This window comes from Staurois parvus, unplaced genomic scaffold (genome assembly GCF_062004578.1).
Source record: "Staurois parvus isolate SC_StPar_1 unplaced genomic scaffold, SC_StPar_1.0 ptg000217l, whole genome shotgun sequence".
In the NCBI taxonomy this organism is placed as follows: Eukaryota; Metazoa; Chordata; class Amphibia; order Anura; family Ranidae; genus Staurois; species Staurois parvus.
This window is the reverse complement of record NW_028318013.1, coordinates 7,095,363-7,116,556: the sequence shown is the minus strand read 5'-3', so window position 1 is coordinate 7,116,556 and position 21,194 is coordinate 7,095,363. Positions and strand designations below refer to the sequence as shown.

The window sequence follows — 21,194 nt, the reverse complement described above, 5'->3', positions numbered from 1 at the left end:
CAAATTGATAGAAGCCATTGGAGAGAGTGTGGGAGACCCTGCTAAAGCACACAGATGTGGACATGCAGTACTGCGCATGCATGGGGTTATTCCCTCACCACCATTTTGGTAGCAGCAATACTTAATCGTCAACCCGCAAAGCTGAGTGCCTCTTAATAGCACATGACTACCCACCATATTACTACAGAAACTAGATGTCATGTTGGAAAAGTCCTGGGGGCAAAATTGTTTAAAAATTGCCCTTTCTAATTAACAGTTTTGAATTCAACTAAACAATCATTACTTATCTCTAACCAGCTAAACTAATGCCTAAAGGGTAACTGCACTTTTGTGGGGAATAAAATTGCAATAAAAAACATAGCATATACAATTGCTACACAAATCATATTGTACTTGAATGTTATTAAAAATTACTTTTCATTCTCTGTAACATTCAATCCAATATGGCAACTTGGAGACATGCCATACACATTTCTGGGGGTGGTTCTTGAATTTAGTGCTAAAAGTTTATTTGCCCCGTTCCTGTGCTGATTCTTAGTACCCCTGATTGAAACAGTGGCTCTCTTTAGAACTGCTAGGGATCCTGTTGGATTAGTGATGGTAGGCTGATAAATGTCTGAAGAAAAAAAAATAGTTTCTATGTAGCCCAAAATGAGTCTTTGAATTGAGTACAAATCGGATCCCTTTCCTTGAGCAGGGTAATTATGTAACTATTAGCCCTCTTTCATGCAAGTCTTCCGTGTTTTCTTTAAAGGCATGAGAAAATGATCTGACATAATGAACAGGCTTTATACTTACCAGATCAAGCTCTTCTGCTTTCAAATATACATATGTGCGTTGAGAGGCTCCAATCTGTCAGTGGACTTTTGTATTTAAATGCACATGTTTTTTAACTCTGAGTATATTTTTTTACAATAAAATTTTTTTTTTAATTTTTTACACAATGGAGAGGCTCTACTCTTTCTGCCTTGTATGGACTATTATTTTGTGATGATTATGCATTTTCTGTTGGTGGCGTTCCTGTATACCACCTTGAGGAGTGTATACCACCTTGCTTGGAGTGTAACCTTGAGACCATAGAAAATTGCACAAGTGCGTCTTGATCACTGTTATTGCAAGAGGGTTGTGGGGAGCTGGTAAGCGTGTACCCCCTTAGCACTTTAGGTGATGGTGTCAAGTAGTAGCAGAGTATGATAGCAGGAACAAACACATCTTTCACTAGTCAGCACTTTTTATATAAACTTTTCTATTTTCACCTTATTCTACACCATTTTTTATGTATGATTATATGTTTATGTTCTATATATATATATATATATATATATATATATATATATATATATTATTATTTTTTTTTTTTTTAATATGTGCAATATTTGTATAGGTTTAGCGCAACACATTTATGCCAGTACCTTCACAGGTTCAAAGGTTTCTTTCCCAAACACATTCACTGTACCAAAGCCCAGTGTGGATATTTGCCATATTTTGCAACTAAAATTCCTCAAAGGAATCCCTCAATTTCCAAAATTCCACATGGAATCTCAAGATCAGTAATTGCCTCTCTGAGAAATAGAGAATGCCTGGCAGTGGCTATCCAAGATGCCTATCTTCATGTTCCCATTTGCCCACCTCATTAGCACTTTCATGGCTTCGCAGTGACAGAAAATCACTTCTAGTTTGTCATACCGCCCTTTGGGCTATCCCCTACTCCCAGAGCATTCTAAAAAGGTCTTATTTCCTCTGCCGATCCTGTCCAGAAGACAGGATGTTCACAGGCCATCTAGATGACTTTCTTCCGAAAAACTCCTCTCCCAGGCAGTTGTCAGAAAATGTCCACAGGACAAATCAACTGCTCCAGGCTTTTCGCTTTGTGATCAATTCCCAAAAAATATGCTCTGCGACCTTATCACCAGGAATACTTGGTTCTGGTCCTGGATGCATCCAAAGCAAAAGTCTTTCTTTCAGATGAGAAAAGTTCTTTCTATAAGAGAGCTCATGCTCAAAAACTGAGATCCAAGAGAAATCCCACTTTGAGATTCAACATGAGAGTTGCCTTCTTCGGGACAGTGCCTTTTGCCCAATTCCATTCAAGAACTCTCCAACAAAACATTTACTTGGCATGCAAAAAGCAGGCTCTTTCCTTCCACTTGCCCATGCGACTATCCAACCATGCAAGAACTTCTATATCTTGGTTAATCACCACCCCAGTAACCACTAACAATGGGGATGTCCTTCCTCCTCTGCCACTGGAAAATCCTTACAACAGTTGCAAGTCTACCAGGTTTGGGAGGAGTGTTTCAATCCTTGACAGTCGAAGGAACATGGTCAAGAGAGAAAACCAGCATCAACATCCAGCAGCATTGCCAGTCTGGGGGGGGAGGAAACATTAGGTATACTAACAGGTTTAGGTACATCAACAAATTGAAGCCAAACTACAACTAACACCTTATAAACAGTTTTTTTTTAATCTGGCATAAAGGTTTTACATAGCTGATCTTTCTATGCACCTTGCTGGTAAATGGTTTGTCTCAACCTTGTAACTGCTACATCTGCAGAACAGCTTGTTCTGTTTAAAAATAACAGAATTACTTTCCAAATCACCAGTTAAAAAAAGGAAAACTAATTCAGCCATACCTAACTATAGCTGCTGCCACTTAACTTAAAACCAATAAGTGATGATATAAAGTAACTGTAAATAGTGAAGCGCTATAAATCATATCTATTAAATACAGATAAATATTATATATTACTAGCCGTGCACACACAATAGTGCTCAGTGACAAGTAATTACAAACAAATATCTCTTTCCACAAGTATAAGTGGAACATGACCTTGAATATGTGACAAACTACAGATAATTGTGAAGTGATTCTTTAAGAAGAAAAAATTCCCGTGCTATTTATCAATATCTCTAAAAACACACTGTGTATATACAAACGTCAAACCAATCAAATTATATACAGTTGTGACCAAAATTATTCAACCCCCACTGAAATTGAGTGTTTTGGCCAGTTTGACATTGCTTTTGATCATTCAGTCATCTTGCTTACATTTACATTAAAGAGGCACTTGTAGGTCAGACAAATATAACATAACAGTTATAATGAAATAACCACAAATGTCTTTTCTGTGCTCACAGCATTATCAGTTTTATTCAACCCCCAAGTGACATTCAATCTTAGTACTTAGTACAGCATCCTTTTACAGTTATAACAGCTTTTAAACGTGAAGCATAGCTTGACACAAGTGTCTTGCAGCGATCTACGGGTATCTTCGCCCATTCTTCATGGGCAAAGGCCTCCAGTTCAGTCACATTCTTAGGCTTGCGCACTGCAACTGCTTTCTTTAAGTCCCACCAGAGGTTCTCAATCGGATTTAAGTCTGGTGACTGCGATGGCCACTCCAAAATGTTCCAGCCTTTCCTCTGCAACCATGCTCTAGTGGACTTGGAGGTATGCTTGGGATCATTGTCCTGTTGAAAGGTCCAACGTCTCCCAAGCCTCAGGTGTGTGACGGACTGCATCACGTTTCCATCCAATATCTCCTGGTACTGAAGAGAATTCATGGTACCTTGCACACGCTGAAGCTTCCCTGTACCTGCAGAAGCAAAACAGCCCCAAAGCATGATTGACCCTCCACCATGCTTCACAGTAGGCAAGGTGTTCTTTTCATCATAGGCCTTGTTCTTCCTCCTCCAAACATAGCGTTGATCCATGGGCCCAAACAGTTCTAATTTTGTTTCATCAGTCCACAGAACACTATCCCACAACTTTTGTGGTTTGTCCACATGGCTTTTGGCATACTGCAGTCGACTCTTCTTATTCTTTGGAGACAGCAAGGGGGTACGCCTGGGAGTTCTGGCACGGAGGCCTTCATTACGCAGTGTGCGTCTTATTGTCTGGGCTGAAACTTCTGTACCCACATCTGACAAATCTTTTCTCAGTTCCTCAGCAGTCACACGGGGACTTCTCTCCACTCTACGCTTCAGGTAGCGCACAGCAGTCGAAGTCAGCATCTTCTTTCTGCCACGACCAGGTAGCGTTTCAACAGTGCCCTTTGCCTTGAATTTGCGAATGATGCTTCCTAAGGTGTCTCTTGGTATGTTTAACATCTTTGCAATCTTCTTATAGCCATTGCCCTTCCTGTGAAGAGAAATCACCTCTTCTCTTGTCTTCCTGGACCATTCTCTTGCCTTCACCATGTTTGTAACCACACCAGTAAATGTCTAGAAGGAGCTGAGTATCACAGTCATTTTAAAGCTGCCTAATTGGTGCTTATTATGCTTGATTGCTGCTCGGTGACATCCACAGGTGTTTTCAATACCTGATGGAAAGCACCTGTATGAACCTCTGTTCTTCAGAGTGGTAGTCTTTAAGGGGTTGAATAATTGTGGCAATGAAGAAACCACATAAGAACCATTTACTACTGTATTACATAAACAATTGATGTCATTTTAGTTGCATTTGGGTAGTTACAACGTCCTTGTAGGATTTGATTCTGAATACAATTCCAAATGTACACTATAGTCCCTAAACCCCTTTACAGCATTGGGGGTTGAATAATTTTGGTCACAACTGTATGTGTTAATTGAAAACAAAGTCCATGCTAGTGAATCTGTGCTGATGTGATCTTCACTCCAGTGAAAAATTAACAGAAATCCTCAAATGGCAGCAATGCCTGCTCACCTCCACTCATTGACCCACACAGGGCTATAATAAACAGTAACAGATCCTCTCCACTCCTCATCACAGGGACCATGGGATACGAAAAAGACCACTGCTCGGCGCAGCTTATTCACTCCTCCAATGTATCCCCAGTAACAATCGCCTTTCACCACATACTATGGGTGTACTGCATGGTATACTGGGTGTAACAAGATGGCCGCTGCCGGAAGTGCGTCCCCACGTACCGGAAATGACGTACCGACGCGTTGCGTCACGTGACTCGTGACTTCATCAGGGTTCATATATAATATTTATCTGTGTTTAATAGATAGGATTTATAGCGCTTCACTATTTACAGTTACTATTTGTCAATTGTGCTGCAGAGCGAACTGCTTTGTCACCCTATTACTGGAAGTTGAAAAATAAATGATCTACTGGCAGAATCAGCAGGTGATTGGGAGGGGATCCATAAAAAAAACTGTTGTGTTAATGAGAGTGACAAAGTGAAATGTCATATTTATTTTTTCTCATAGTGCCACTTTCATTTCTCAGTACCTCACACCTTGTTTCTTCAGGCCATTAGAGTTCGATGGCAGCTGAAAATGTAGTCCTTCTTTACCCTAGGTTCACACCTAAGTGTTTTCTGCAGCATTTTGCAGCAACTCAGTACAGTCCATTTAACATGATTTCCTATGGACAGGTTCACGTCTTCGCTTTTTTCACCCGGTGCGGTTTTTGGAAAGAGTCAGGGACTTTTTTGAACGCAAAATGTTGAGTTTTTGGTTCTATAGACTTCAATGCGGATGCTGCAGAAAAGCATGTTTTGCATTTTTGCTGTGGTTTTGATGCGTTTGACATTTAAAATCTGCCTAGCAACAAGAAAAATAAAAATTAAAAAATGAAAAATAAACGCAGCAGAAATGAATCAAATACAATCTACATAGGTGTGAATCTAGGGCTATCTAGACTTATAAGATTACCAAGCAGCTCAATACTAAAGCATAGACTGGGTTCACATCAGTGCGGTGTGCATTTTCCACTTCATGTTTTTATGTGTGTTTTACACGCCTTTTTAGATGCGTTTTTGTTAAACTCTATTAGAGCACATGTTTTATGAAAGTGCATCAAAGATGCATGCAGGGCTTTAATGTACTTTCTTGAAATGGTGCGTTCTAATAGATTTTAATGGCAGCGCACTCAAAAATGCATGTAAAACGTGTGTAAAAATGAGACACAAAACACTGCACCACACTGATATATTCTTTTCTTAAAGGCCCTTTCACACGTACTATGTGCATGTGCTTGTCAGGAAAAGTTTGTTAAAATTGGCTAAACACCAGGGACCAAAGACGAAATTTCAGTACTCTTTGCAGGACCTGAAGCTGCTGGAGGACGTTTTTTTTTTTTTAAAATTCCTTTTCGTTTGTTCATTTTTTGCTATGTTCAATTTTTTCTATAATAATATTTTTCCAATGCTCAATTTTTATGTATTTTTTATCTGTTGGTTGAAATAGATGGCCTTGTGTCCTTCTCTTTTTTTTTTTCTGTAACAGTAAAACCTATCCACAATATTTTTTAAACTAATATCTTATTGCGTGAGAAAAAATATTAATTATATGAGAACAAGCTGCAATGTAGACATCTTTCTCAATATTGAATATCATAACAGGTAGAATGTATTCTGTTACTTTCAAGAATCACCACTAGGGGGAAATCTTGATCTATAAAAAAGATTTTCCAATTTGTTACAGGCTATCAAAGGTTTGGTTATTCTCTGCATTTCTTAGTGACCTTAAATAATCTTGAATTCTTGGTAAATGAGATCAGTGTTAGCTGAATTTTATACAACGAAGTAATGCTTAAAGAAAATTACATTAATTGGGGTTGACTTGATATAAATATACTTAGTTTACTTACTTTTACCCAAGTTGGACTTTTTACTGCTTGAATTCTATTGGTAGGTTTATATTCCTTTATTGACAGTTTACTAGAAACATGGGTTGAATCTTGATAATGGGGAAAGAAAACTGAAGGTGCTTTACTTGGAAGTCAGTTTTGAGCAGTGAGCTAAATATACTAGCAACACCCCATATCATTTTTTATTTATTTTGCCATAAATATGCTTATTGGGTGCTACAGTAAACAGATGTATGGCACATACTCTTACATTTTATCGATGACAAATCCTGTGACTATTTGCTCTATATACTACATACACGTATTGCTTATACTGACAAAAGACTTCTTCATTACTGTGCCAGTCTCACAGACTCATAAATCTCAGGACAAAGGATCACAAAAAAAAACCCAAACAAAAAAAAAAAAACTTTCTTTACATATGTTTTATATATACGTTGTCTGAGCCTATAAGGCCTAAGAAGAAATGTATTAAAACCAGCAACTGTTGAGACAATGAACATTCTGTAAATCAAGTGCAGATACATACCTGCAGCAGAATGTGTTCATTCTATTCTATCTCTCTCGTAGTATACCTAAAGACCTAAAATGTTTATGCAAACTTGGTTTTGTTTGACTTTTGCTTGTGCTATTTTTCTTTACAGGTAAAGCTTTACGAGAGTGAAAATCTGGACAACCCCATACAGTCTGTGTCTCTGGGTCAGTCCCTTTTCTTCCATTTTCCCCCACTGCTCCGAGATGGAGAGGTAAACGCTTTATTTTTAATTTGCGACATTAACTGCCTGTAACTTACTAGCAGTATAAAAAGTTTACCTTGCCTAAGATCAAAAGTAAATTTCTAAATAAGGATTTCTACTTAAAGTGGTTGTAAAAGCGCAAGTAATTTTTACCTTTATGCAGTCTATGCATAAAGGTAAGAAAAAACCTTCTGTGTGCAGCGCCCCCCTAATGCTTACCTAAGCCCTATCACGATCCAGCCATGTGCACGAGGGCCTTGGCTCTCTGAGGACTCTCCTTCCTCATTGGCTGAGACGGCAGCTGGAGCCATTTGCTCCTGTCAATCACAGCCAGTGAGAATAAAGAGGGGGCAAGACCGCTCCACACCCCCGTGTGTGAATGAAGATGCAGAGCAACTGCCCAGGAGTGAGCCTGCTTGGATGCCTCCATAGCAAGCTTCTTGCTCTGCGGGCTGTTGGCAAGCGGGAGGGGACAGGAGCATCAGCGGGGGTTAAATATATAAAAATAAATACATATAAAATAAATTTTGTGGTGTTAGGGTTTGGACAAAATTATGGAAACATAGTGGCCCTATAATATTGAGGTTCAGTGACTGCGTTGCCCAGGGATGGTGCGAGACTTCATCTGCATGCTTGTCAAACCATGATTTGATAACACCAGCTGTGTGAATCAGAGCATTATTGTCTTGGTAAATAGCGCTATCTTTGGGAAACAATGTCTGCACCATGGGAGCCACATGGTCGGCCGAAATTTGTACACAGTCACTGGCAGTGACTCTACCTTTCAAGGTGATGATGGGGCCTGTAGAATACTAAGATATGGCTTTCCAAACCATGATTGTGCCACCACCATGCTTTACCGTTGGCACAAGACAGTCCTGGCCATTAGCTTGGGATGGTGTTCGCCACATGTAAACACGTCTGATGGTTGGGAACAGTGTGAAGCTGTTGATCGATAGTCCATAATTTATGGGTGATGCACCACTCTCTCCTCTTCTGAGCAATTATACCGGTCACTGGTGGTTTGGCAATTGCAGCTTGCCTGTGAATGTTTTGCTTATGGAGTTCCCTCTGCACAGTTTTTGTGGATACAGGTTTTGGAAGACTGAGACTGAGCTCTGCAGTCACTTTTGCAACATCCTGTGCATTGCCCTTTTGTCTCTTTTTTGGTCAGTTGAACATGTTGACAGCACTTATGCTTATCAGATGACGTTTTCTCAGAAACTATATATGCTGTCATAACATTTGATACTGTACCTAGCGACACTGCAAATCAATTGGCAACTCAGTCACAGAGGTGCAAACTCACAAACTTTTGTGAATGACAAAAGTGAGGCTTTCAACCTGTTAACTTGCTGTCTCATCACAAAACAGATGCAAAAGAATGTGGCATCACTTCAGCTTTCAACGTGAAACATTGTCACTTTTACACCTGCATATCATGTAGTATTTTCTGATTTTTGTTCAGCCCCTGTGCTGATATAGGGCCTGTCATTACTCCTGAGTAGTCTTCATATAGGCTGAGGTCAGCAGCACCATCCTTTCAAAGGGCCAGCAGCTGGTTCTTTCTGCAAGGTGGGCCCCGGTGAGCAGTATGAAGGTGATGTGTCAGATTGTATTTGTATTTGAATGGCAAGAAGGGGAGAGTGGGACACGCCTTACACCCCGGTCACATCAAAACCGATTTTGAAATCGTGTGACTTGCAGTGAAGTCACACAATTTCAAAATCGGGTGACCTGCTGATTTCATTGCATTTTGCAAGACATCTGACACAGATATCTATGCAAATCGCAACAAAAGTAGTACATGTACTACTTTAGAAATCAGTTGGAACCGCACCGATATGACCGCTATAATAGCGGACAATAGGGTGCGTCTTGGCATACGATTTTCAAGTCGTAGGGCATGCAAATCGCATGCCAAGTCACACCTGATGTGACCTGGGGCTAAAGGAGAAGGCAGAAGTGGCAGGGGAGCGTTACAATGTACAGCAATCATCAGCTGCCATCTGGAGCTGCAAAAAAGCTACATTTTAACTACCTTCACGTCTGACAGTTTGATCCCCCCTCTTCATGCACTTTGCAGTAACCTTCTCCATATTGTCTCCCATTATAATGTACAGCGCTGAGCAAACTGTTGGCGCTATATAAATACTGTATAATAATAATAATCTAGCAGGTTATGGGTTGTAGCCGAGTGACAGAATCCCAGCCATGTTTTTTTTTTTTTTTTAATTTTTTATTTTCAGATATTTATATATTTTTTTCAAATCTATTTATGGTGGTTGGGCTGCAGAACAGAGGCCAAGCACTTATACAGCTCCTCTGCGTTGCTGACACAATTTTTCTATTTCCAAAAAATGCCAGGCAAGCCTATAAAGGAGAGGTAGAAATACTGCCACAGGGAGATAGTAGGTGCCAAGCATTGCTAACATAACCTTTTCCTCCTCCTCCTTCACATTCTCCTACAACTATAATTTTTTTTTTCTTTTTTGAAAGAGAACTCTGTGTGCTTTGTGTCTCAACATTTGTTCTGTTAGGCCTGTGCTTGCTTTGAAAATGTGATTTTGTAATTTTTGGTGGGGTCAAATTGACATTCATTTTTGAACATAGTGACAAATTTCTAAGTTTTTGTGGGTTTCATTCAGGAAATTACATGCATTCCAAAATCAAAGGTTAAAAGCAAACAAAATTTTGACGTACTTTCCACCGCAAGGCCATGGTAGCTGCAAACCTCATCCCTAATATAAACATGCATAAAGCATTATACAATATTTCATACACTTCATTGCCCTTGTAGTATTCCACTATTACAGCTGAGGACAACTATGGTGGTGCCGTCATCCTCCGCACATTTATGATCTTGTGAGACATCTTGTATTTATTTTCAACAATGTCACACTAGGTGTAAAACATATTTATTGTGTTAATGTAAAGCTTGCTTTCCTATCGCATTAGAAACACTGGTAGTTTATGCCTCTGTCTCCCCAGTTTTTCCTATGATCCATAAAGTGCAATCTTGCAATTAATGATACATCCTCTTAAATGCTGATATAGGGCCAGTTTTAATATAAGGCAATGTGAGGTAAATGAGTATTACTTATTTTGAAAATCAAATGGTTCTAAAGTCAAAAAGTTTTTTTTTTTTTTTTGTTTTTCTTTTTTCTTACCGTAATACATTTCCTGCATCGAGGTAAAAAAAAAAATCTCCCACTTGCTGTTTTTCCCCATTTTTAGTACTTGCCTGAGTCTTGTCTTGATCCAGTGCTGTACCCATCTGCAGCAGCACTGGTCTCTTCCCTCTTTCACAAAACAAACTGACAGCAGCAGGAGCCATTGGCTACCACTGCTCTCAGTCATATCCATTGAGTGGGAGGTGTGAATGAGCTGCTCTGTGTCTGTGGACGCACATAGCCCAGCTCAGGAGCATGCCTGCACAAGTACCCCTATAGCACACGTCTTGCTATGGCCGCACACGAAGCAGAGGAAGGGAGGACTGTGCCATCAGGGGACTTCAGAAGAAGGAGGTAAGGGGGCCGCTCTGTGCAATATTGTTGCATAGAGCAGGTAAATGTAAAGCTCTTATTTTGGAGAAAAAAAAAATTAAGCTTTTAATATCACTTTAATTAGATTGCAAACTCACAGGCATCGCACATGTATTCCTAACATTTGCTGTTTATTTTATCATTTGTATTGTTTTGTTTCCTTTTTGTTTACAGACCTATGTTGTACAACTGGATTCCACTCTGCCTAAATCCCAATATGACTACACCCTGCCTCAGATATCCTTCAGCACTCATGGATATCACAAACACATCACTCTGACATTTAATCCTACGGTTAGTCGAACACTGTTACACTTTTTTTTATACTGTTTTCTTGAAAAGCTGATGTATTTTGGTCTCATTGACAAACCATTATATATAAAATAGAGAAACAAATGCGTTTGTATAAATAATGCAAGTTAGAAATATGTAATTTTGCTTTAGTTTTCTTTGCTTTATTTTCTCTATAGATTTCTCTAAAGATAATTCTCTGTTTACTGATTTCTGTGCAGCCAGCATCCATTCAGAGCCTGGTTGGAGGTACTGTGTTCTCTGGCTTGGTGGAAGCTTACATTGCTTTAATAAACAAACAAAGCAAAGGCAGCAATAAAAATATCTTTCCACCCATTTTTCCCTAGTCACTTTGACAGCCTGTTTTCTCAATCAAACAAGAGGCAGATTGATGATTACTTTCAGTAACATGGCTACTTGGAATACCAGAGCAAAGGTTCAAAGGTGTGTGCCATCAGTACAGTAGAGCTGTGATCCAGGCATATGTGCAGCTTGGGACTAATGGTGGTTTCTATGAGTTTATAGCTTCCTTTGTTCTCTTCACTTCCAGCTTGCTCATTGGACAGTGAATCTAGTGCGGTATCACAGGGAGTTTTTAAATCTGAACCAGGAAACAGTGGAATTACTTTTATACATTTTGTGTACCTCCTTATTACTGTTGGCTTGCTAATGAAAATGTAACCGTTGAGTATTTACAATAATAATTTATTTTATAGTAATTTTATGTTTATGCTCACAGAGAAAATTACCTGAACAGGATGTTGTTCAAGGCTCCTATCTTGCACTTCCACTGACTTTGCTTCTGCTGTTAGCCGGGTACAATCATGATAAGGTAACGCTTCACTATCAGTTTTACTTCATTCAGGACTCTGGGAGCATACCTTGTTTGTGTTATGATTTACTGTGATTTGAGTCATTAAAATGTGTACACCTGAACTTCTGCATGTTTTTTAAATTATTTTAACAAGCAGGCACTCATTTGGTAATTTTTATATTGGAAAATAAAATACAATATAGCAGATAAGATGAGATCCAGGGATCATGATAGTTGCATTACACCATGAACTGAGCAGGACAATGTTTTTGCAAAGCTTTGAAAGAGCTCATAGACAACTGTGCAGGGATTGCATCCCTCACATGTCAGCGTACATTTTTCAAATAGGAATTTCTTGATTAAAGTTGGCGACTCTATAGGTCTCATGCAAACCTCTGTATTGTTTTTAAGCAAAATTCTTCTGGCAGCAAGGTTCTGCACCAAATGTTTGTCCGCACTGCATCTGAATTCATGTGTAGTACCCCATATATATCCATATGATCTGAGATGTGTATTTTCAACGCATGCATTTTGCTGCGTGAATGACTTAGAGACAAAATATAAACAATAGTGGGGAATCAGCAGCAGTGGAACCTGGTGATTAAACACTATTTACATGTAAGCCCTGAATCATCTCCTGAGTCATTCATGCAGTGTCAGTGTCTCCACACAAATGATAGATTTAGGACCAACATGTGCACAGTGTGTAATGGGTGGCGCCTGCTGATTACACACTCTTTACATGTGTACAGTGTTAAATATGGTTCAAACACAGAACTCCTGAATGCAGAATTTTCTAGGCTTGTGTCGCTAAATATTGCAGACCAAAGCAGAGCACTGTGAATGGGCCCCAGAACATACAATAATCTGAATATGGATTCAGATTCATAAAAATGACTGTTCTGAGCACAGCAAATTGCACGCTCATGTACCTCAGCATTTTACTCTTGGAAATGCAGTGTTCAGAGGATTTTTTATTTGCTTTACATTTTTCATAAAATTTTTTGGCACATTGCAAATATTTATGTACCAGAAGATAGCCCTGTGTTTATTGAAAACCGTAAAACGTTTTAGTTATGAAGTCAAAAACATAAATCAAAATGCGCCTTGTTGTAACCAATGAAGTACAAAAATCACTTAATCGTACAGGACATAGGCTCCTTTAAACCTTGTCCATAGGTTATATGCTTCAGGGGTGTGGACATTTTTTCAAAAAACTACTTGTCCAGGGACTAAATCGGTGTCCCAATCTACTTGTCCCTCATGACAATCTGCGTGTCCTGATAGAAAAACATAAATTTTAACCAAAACCGTATTTAAATCTGCTTTAAGTAATGCCCGGGGCTTTTAAAAACAAAAGGGGCTTTATAGCGACTTAAACGTTTCATATTTTTAACATTGCACTGTTTATCTCCTCCTCCCCTCCCTGCCTGTCTCCAGTACCGAACCTGGGAACTAGCAGGGAGGGGGGAGACCTTGCAGTCTATTGAGCACCGATTGGCTGCTCGTCAGGAAAGGGGAGTGTCCGGCTTATCCTTTATCCCTTTCGTTGCCAGAGCTGTTTTTGCGTTATTTGCACACGTTTTAAAAAAATCATTTTAGGCCTGAAGATGACACAAACCCCTCAAACGTATATTTCCTGAAAGCAGAGACCCTAGAGAATAAAATAGCCGTAGTTCCAATTTTTTTATGTCACACGATATTATCACAAAGGTCTAGGAAACTCAAAATTTCAGTAAAAAATACACATATGTTAATTTTAGGGCACAAAAACCAATACATTATCCAATTTTTTTGTACAATATAAAAGACAAGGTTGCATCGAGTAAATAGATATCTAACATGTCAAACCTTAAATTTGCACGCACTTGTGAAATGGTAACAAACTTTAGTACCCGATATTTTCTATAGGCGACACTTTTAAAGCTCCTTATAGGTCATCAGTGTGGTGTACAGAGGAGGTCTTGTTCTAGAATTATTGCTCTCATTCTGGCATGTATGTAACATGTATTGCAATCCACATTTTCATGTGTTGGCGCCCGAGTATGTGCATACGTATGTGGGGGTGGGGGCCCTGAAAAATTTGGGGGTGTTATTTGCTTGGGTGTAACTTCCATTTAAAAAAAAAAAAAACTTTTGGTGACAGGTTCTCTTTTTTGAGACATGCAAGTGACGTAACATCAAGTCCGGATCAGGAGAAGAAAGGGAGGGGAGCAGATGTGTCCACTCTTCTCCTCCCTCCCCTATACAACATCCCACGGCACCCGCCAAACCAGTCTCGAGCCCGCAGCTGCTGCCCGATTGCTTCCACCTGACAGGTGAGCCCTGCTGCTTGCCCGCAGCAGGGCTGAGGAAAAAAATTCCTTCCCGGCACCCAGAAATACATGTACCGGGCGTCGGGCGATAGGAATTAGACATCTCTGTGCTGCCACCATCAGGTGAGGCAAACAAAGCTGTGAGGACAGCCCATATACAGTGCCTTGAAAAAGTATTCATACCCCTTGAAATTTTCCACATTTTGTAATGTTACAACCAAAAATGTCAATGTATTTTATTGGGGTTTTATGTGATAGACCGCTACAAAGTGGCACATAATTTTGAAGTGGAAAGAAAATGGTAAAAGGTTTTCAAAATTTTTTACAAATATCTGAAAAGTGTGGCGTGCATTTGTATTCGGCTCTCTTTACTCTGATACCCTTAACTAAAATCTAGTGGAACCAATTGCCTTCAGAAATCAGCTAATTAGTAAATAGAGTCCACCTGTGTATAATTTAATCTAAGTATAAATACAGCTGTTCTGTGAAGCCCTCTGAGCTTTGTTAGAGAACATTAGTGAACAAACAGCATCATGAAGGCCAAGGAACACACCAGACAGGTCAGGGATAAAGTTGTAGAGAAGTTTAAAGCAGGCTTAGATTATAAAAAAAAAATATCCCAGGCTTTGAACATCTCACTGAGCAATGTTCAATCCATCATCCGAAAATGGAAAGAGTATGGCACAACTGCAAACATAGTTACATAGTTAGTCTGGCTGAAAAAAGACAAAAGTCCATCCAGTTCAACCAAAAAAAAAAGTTATAACCCTACACCCACAGTTGACCCAGAGGAAGGCAAAAAAACCAGCAAAGCATGATCCAATTTGTTCCTGCAGGGAAAAAAAATTCCTTCCTGATCCCCCAAGAGGCAATCGGATATTCCCTGTATCAATTTTACCTATAAATGTTAGTATCCAGTTATATTCTGTGTATCAAAGAAAGAATCCAGGCCTTTTTTACAGCAATCCACTGAGCTGGCCAGAACCAGCTCTTGAGGGAGTCTATTCCACATTCTCACAGCTCTTACTGTGAAGAAACCTTTCCGTATTTGGAGATTACATTTCTTTTCCTCCAGACGTAAATAGTGCCCCCTTGTCCTCTGTGATGACCTACCAAGACATGGCCGTCCACCTAAACTGACAGGCCGGGCAAGGAGAGCATTAATCAGAGAAGCAGTCAAGGTGCAGTTGTCCTGTCCCCTTAGCAGAAAAAGACCCCCAAAGCAGAATGTTTCCACCACCATGTTTGACAATTTGTATGGTGTTCTTGGGGTTATAGGCAGCATTCCTCCTCCTCCAAACACGGCTAGTTGAGTTGAAGCCAAAGAGCTTGATTTTGGTCTCATCTGACCACAACACTTTCAACCAGTCCTCCTCTGCATCATTCAGATGTTCAGTGGCAAACTTCAGATGGGCCTGGACATGTGCTTTCTTGAGCAGAGGGACCTTGTGAGCACTGCAGGATTTCAATCCTTGTCAGTGTAGTGTGTTACCAATTGTTTTCTTGGTGACTGGTCCAAGTTGCCTGGAGATCATTGACAAGATCCTCACGTGTAGTTCTGGGATGATTCCTCACTGTTCTCATGATCATTGACACTCCACGAGGTGAGATCTTGCATGGTGTACCAGACCTAGGTAGACTGACAGTTGTTTTGTGTTTCTTCCATTTGCGAATGATTGCACCAACTGTTGTTGCCTTCTCACAAAGCTGCTTGGCGATAGTTTGGTAGCCCAGTCCAGCCTTGTGTAGGTCTACAATCTTGTCCCTGACATCCTTGGACAGCTCTTTGGTCTTTGCCATGGTGTAGAGTTTGGAATTTGATTGTTTGATTGCTCCTGTGGACAGCTGTCTTTTATACAGGTAACAAAATAAGATTAGCAGCACTCCCTTTAAGAGACTGCTTCTAATCTCAGCTTGTTACCTGTATGAAAGACACATGGTAGCCAGAAATCCTGCTGAATGATAGGGGATCAGATACTTATTTCCCTCATGAACATGCATAAGTGCATAATTTGTTAGAAATGCATTTCTTTTGAATTTGTTGTTGCTATTCTGTCTCTCAGTGTTACAATACACCTACCATTCAATTTTTAGACTGATCATTTCTTTGTGAGTGGGCAAACATTCAAAATCAGCAGGAGATCAAATATTTATTTCCTTCACCGTATTCTCTGGTAAAGGCCTTTGTTCAGGTTGAGGCTCACATCTCTTGCCCATTTATACAGCTGTTTTGCCTTGGGATATGAATTTGTTCCTGCCAGCCTTACAAAAGCCTCCCTTTGAGCCTATTTTGGATATTCCCTTGGTGTACCTTACTCATAAGGTAGTTTTTCTTGTGGCTATCAAGTCATTGACACAGGTCTCAGAACTGGCGACCTTGTCCTGTTTCCTTCCTTGTTCTAGTTTCATTGCTCCCTAAGGTGGTTTCCTCCTTCCATCAACTTCCTTTCTTTTTGTGGTCCTCCAAAGCTCCCCACAAGATTTCCTTCCATTGTTTAGATGTTGTGCACACACTGTGAGTTAATCTCTCAGCCATTGCATCCATTAGGTTCCCTCTGTCTTGCCTGCAGACTCTCGCAAGAGCTGTTTTGCATCTTGTTCCACCATAGGTGGATTAAGCAGGTTATCACTAAGTCTTACACCTTGAATGATTGAAATCCTCCTTTCCCTGTTAGGGCTCACACGACTCATTCAGTTGTTGCCTCTTCTGCTTTCCAGCACTAGGCTTCTGTTACTTAGATGTGCAAAGCTGTCACCTGGTCTTCTGTTCCTATGTGTTTAACGTTTTCCCAAGTTGATGTACAGGCTTTTTTCTGATACCAGCTTTGGACGTAAGGTGCCTTAATCGGTTCTTTGATTTATGAGCATGGTTCCCTTGTTTTGGACCTGTTTTCATTCCCCACTGTTATTCACACTGATATATGGATAAAATTATCTTAAAGATATTGCACTATGTGGGCTCCTTTGTTTCTTTGAGCTCTCTTGGGAGCTAATCACATCTGCAGAACCAGCTGCATCCTTTGTGAGGAGACCCCCATATGAGCAGGCTGCATCCATTGTGTGGTGACCCCTATGAGTGATAGCACCGCCAGGGAGTAAGGGATAACCTGACCAGACCTATTGGATGATATCCTGATGACCAGTGGTTTACTACTATCTATGCACATTTGATTTGCATATCTGGTGAGTGCGCAATCTTATTAAAATCTATCACCTGATCCACGGTCCGTATCACTGGATATCCTGAAATCATTTGAGATCTTATCCACACTTTTTCTTTGCGGACTTTTAACTGGGTCAACACCTTCTAGCACCTTTTTGGCCACCATCCAGTGGCTTATGTATTTGCACCTTGTCACTTTATATTTATATCTGTATTTATTTGATATTGTTGATTTTACTAGCGCTGCACCCCCTCCTTTTATATGTGTCTTGAAAGGTTTATTGGTACCTTTTTGGTGTACAACTGCTAATGAATTGGGTATTATTTTAGCGCTCGCTTATTCGTTCTGCATTTAGGGGTTATATGGACTGTCCTCTAACAATTTTGTATATAAGTGTCCTCACCTGAAGATGGCAGCATGGTCCAATCTTAAAAAAGCCTGTGTCCTGTACTGTACTCCAAGAAAAGGATTTTACAGGTGAATCAAATATCCTTATTTTTGAACACTTTGCAACTAGAGTGTTAAGTACTGCGTCTCAAGAAGGCAACATGTATTTTAGTCTTACAGGATAACATAGTTAATTTTGTTTGGGTTGAGTGAATATTTAACTTTATAGCATCAAAATACCAAATTTGATTGCCTTGGGTCATAAATGAATTCTGGAATCTTTAGGAATTGTCCTAAAGAAAATTCCTAAAGTGTTTGTGGTCTCTGATTAAGAAGTCTTGGTAGATGGTAAGATCTTTTGAGCCTTCCTTCATGCTTTGTTAACCTGACATATGTAAACAGTGTTAAGTTGAGGAGGATCAAACACCTCCTTTTATATTTCTTGTGTCCCAAATATAGCTTTAGTTAAAGGATACAGTTTTTTTTTTTTAAATAATCACATCTTTTTGCAGGTGAAAAATGTACATTTATTATTTTTTTTATATATATATTAGCAGACTGCAGAGCATTGCATCTGTGATTAGCAGATCGTGGGCGCAATGCAGGGCTCCTGCAGATTGCCAGTGCAAGCTGTCTGCTCGTACGGGTAGGCATTTACACAATGACCGGAAGAATCAATGAACTACCTAGAGTGCTCACCAGCGCCAGAACTACAAGTCGCCAGCCACAAAAGCTGATGGTAGTTGTAGTTCTCCCATTTGCAGAACTCTGAATGAATGACGTGGCCGGGCGGGCGGAACCCTGCACAGTCATATTTTTTAAAATTGTGACTGTGGGTATGGGAAGAAAAGATCCTCAGCCTGCTGTCACAGAGAGTGGGGAGATCAGGAGTAGGAACATGTTACATATTTCACCCTAAAAAGGGGTAGAACATGTAACACGTTCCCGAAGGTGAACTTTATCCTTTAAAATTGACTTCTCATTATTAATCACATTTGAACAGGGCATGCCATGTATTTAAAAGAAAAAATGATACTTCTAAGCTTCCTCTTATAACCTAAACCCTAGACAGCATAGATTACGTGGTGTCTGGCTGAAAGAAGACTTGTTGGCCTTTATACTGTAGATCAATAGGGACTGCTGCTGGTATAGTAGCTGCACAAAGACAAATGCATCAGCAAGAGGTAGCCTTTTTGCTGCACTACCAAACAGAAAAACAGAGCTTTCCTTGGCAATGGCTGCTCCATGTGTCACTATACTGTATACTTATAAACTCGGCATAAAACATTTTTAGACATTACTAATGATTATTCACAGATCAAATAAATGTATCTCTTTAAAAGCACTCTGTTCAATGTACGATTTTGAGTTTCTTTGTTTATATCTGAGATGGCAGGACCATCCAGAAGCGATTGCAGATTTAGGTCACCTCTGGTGTGTTTTGGGATATTTCAATGTTTTATTTTATTATGTTAAATACAGTAAATGGACCACGCTCATACCAGTTACAGTATGTATGTATACTTTGGGTAGGCTTCACATTAGTGTTGAAGATTTTCTTTTCAAGTCCTAATGAGTTATTTTCTGTCCTTTGCTAGTTGATTCCCCTGCTGCTGCACTTGACAAGCCGTCTGCAAGGTGTACGTGCGCTTGGACAGACAGGAGCTGACACTGGCAATCCAGAGGACGCAAAGAGACTTCAGAAAAGACAAAAGACAAGGAGGACGTAAAGGAAAAAGCACCATGGTGTGAAGTGACATCGAAGTCATGCTTGGACCCTTGGGACATGTTATGAAAACTCTCCTTTCTTCAGAAGAAACCGCAGACTTCAAATACAGTTTTACATGATCCCTTTTTTTTAATGCAGATAGACTTGTTTTGTACATTTTGGATGTCCGTGAAAAGATTCTAAATTTAATTTAGCTTGGAAATGAACAGATGCGACCACTTTTTATACTTTTCAACTGAACATGATAATTTATTTTTTATCATCACTGAAAAGCTTGATGACACACTTGACCCTTACCTTATGTAAAATTAATGAATCTCAAACAGATTTCCCAAGGAAGCACCAATAAAAACAGCATGATTTTCCTTTTACCTGTAGTGTTACATTTGGTTTCCTGAATAATGGGGTTTTAGCCCTAGATGGGAGAAAAATGTGGGTTCTAGTGATCACAAATATCTGTGGTTTGACCTTTTGTTTTGCTCATGAATTTGGAGTTTCCTAAGAAAATACTTTAAAGGATGGTGTAACATGACAGGAAATTCTCAACAAGCACTATTCGTCTACCATCCTAGAGGCAGCTAGATTTTATCTCTCCTCCTTTGGAAAGTGGGTAGGGGGCACAAGAAGTCTTTCACCTTCAGGTTATATTGCGACCTACAGGCAGATTGGACACTGGCAAATTTAAAAAAAAAAAAAAAAAAACCTGTAGGCCAGCCTAGAATGAACCCTTCTACTACCAGTATTCCTCCAGTTTTTTTTTTGTTGTTTTCTTAGTATCCAAGTAGGATGTATATCTTTTCGTCAGTTCTGCTGGCAAAGGTCTAGCCTATTGTTTGCTAGCTTTTTTTTCAGTTTTTTTAATAAAGTAGATCCTCTATATCAGCGTTTTTCAACCACTGTGCCGCGGCACACTAGTGTGCCGTGAGATATTGTCTGGTGTGCCGTGGGAAAAATTCCAATTTCATCTGTAACATGTGGCTTCGGCTCACAAATAGACCAATCATTAGAATCTAATGATTCAGTGGTCGGCAAGCCGCGGCTCGCGAGCCACATGCGGCTCTTTACCCAGTCTAATGCGGCTCTTCTGTGTGCCGGGCGCCTGCTCCCCTCCCTCCTCTCGGTCGGCCGCTCCCCTGCCTCCTCTCGGTTGGCAGCCCCAAAAGTCCGCGCGGACCTTTTAATCCGGCTTGCGGATGTGGCTGTCAGGATGTGTGTAGGCGGGGCAGCGTGCCGAACGTGAGGGGAGGGGAGCTAGGCTCCTCTCACAGTCCGCCCTGAAGACCCGAACGGCGCGGGAAGACAGCGAGAGGAACGCAAAAGGTAAGTGAATTGACACGGGGGACTTGGCTTACTAGAAGGGGGGGGGGGGAATAGTACTGTGGGGGATGAAATACTATATGAGGGATGAATTACTTTATGAGGGATGAAATACTATATGGGGGGATGAAATACTATATGGGGGATGAATTACTATATCAGGGATGAATTACTATATGAGGGATGAAATACTATATGGGGGGATGAAATACTATATGGGGGGATGAAATACTATATGGGGGGATGAATTACTATATGAGGGATGAAATACTATATGGGGGGATGAAATACTATATGAGGGATGAAATACTATA

At 40.1% G+C, this 21,194-nt stretch overlaps 1 protein-coding gene across 1 annotated transcript in view; it reads left to right on the top strand.

Annotated features, from left to right (window-relative positions):
- Positions 1-19,934, top strand: part of LOC149460924 (BOS complex subunit NOMO3-like) — a 131,551-nt gene extending 111,617 nt beyond the window's left edge. The window contains exons 28-31 of the mRNA XM_089679076.1: positions 7,226-7,327; positions 11,038-11,157; positions 11,894-11,986; positions 19,433-19,934. Of these exons, the coding sequence (XP_089535202.1) occupies positions 7,226-7,327; positions 11,038-11,157; positions 11,894-11,986; positions 19,433-19,564 (447 nt within the window). The 3' untranslated portion in view covers positions 19,565-19,934. The remainder of the gene's footprint in view (positions 1-7,225; positions 7,328-11,037; positions 11,158-11,893; positions 11,987-19,432) is intronic.
- Positions 19,935-21,194: the final 1,260 nt, after the last annotated feature.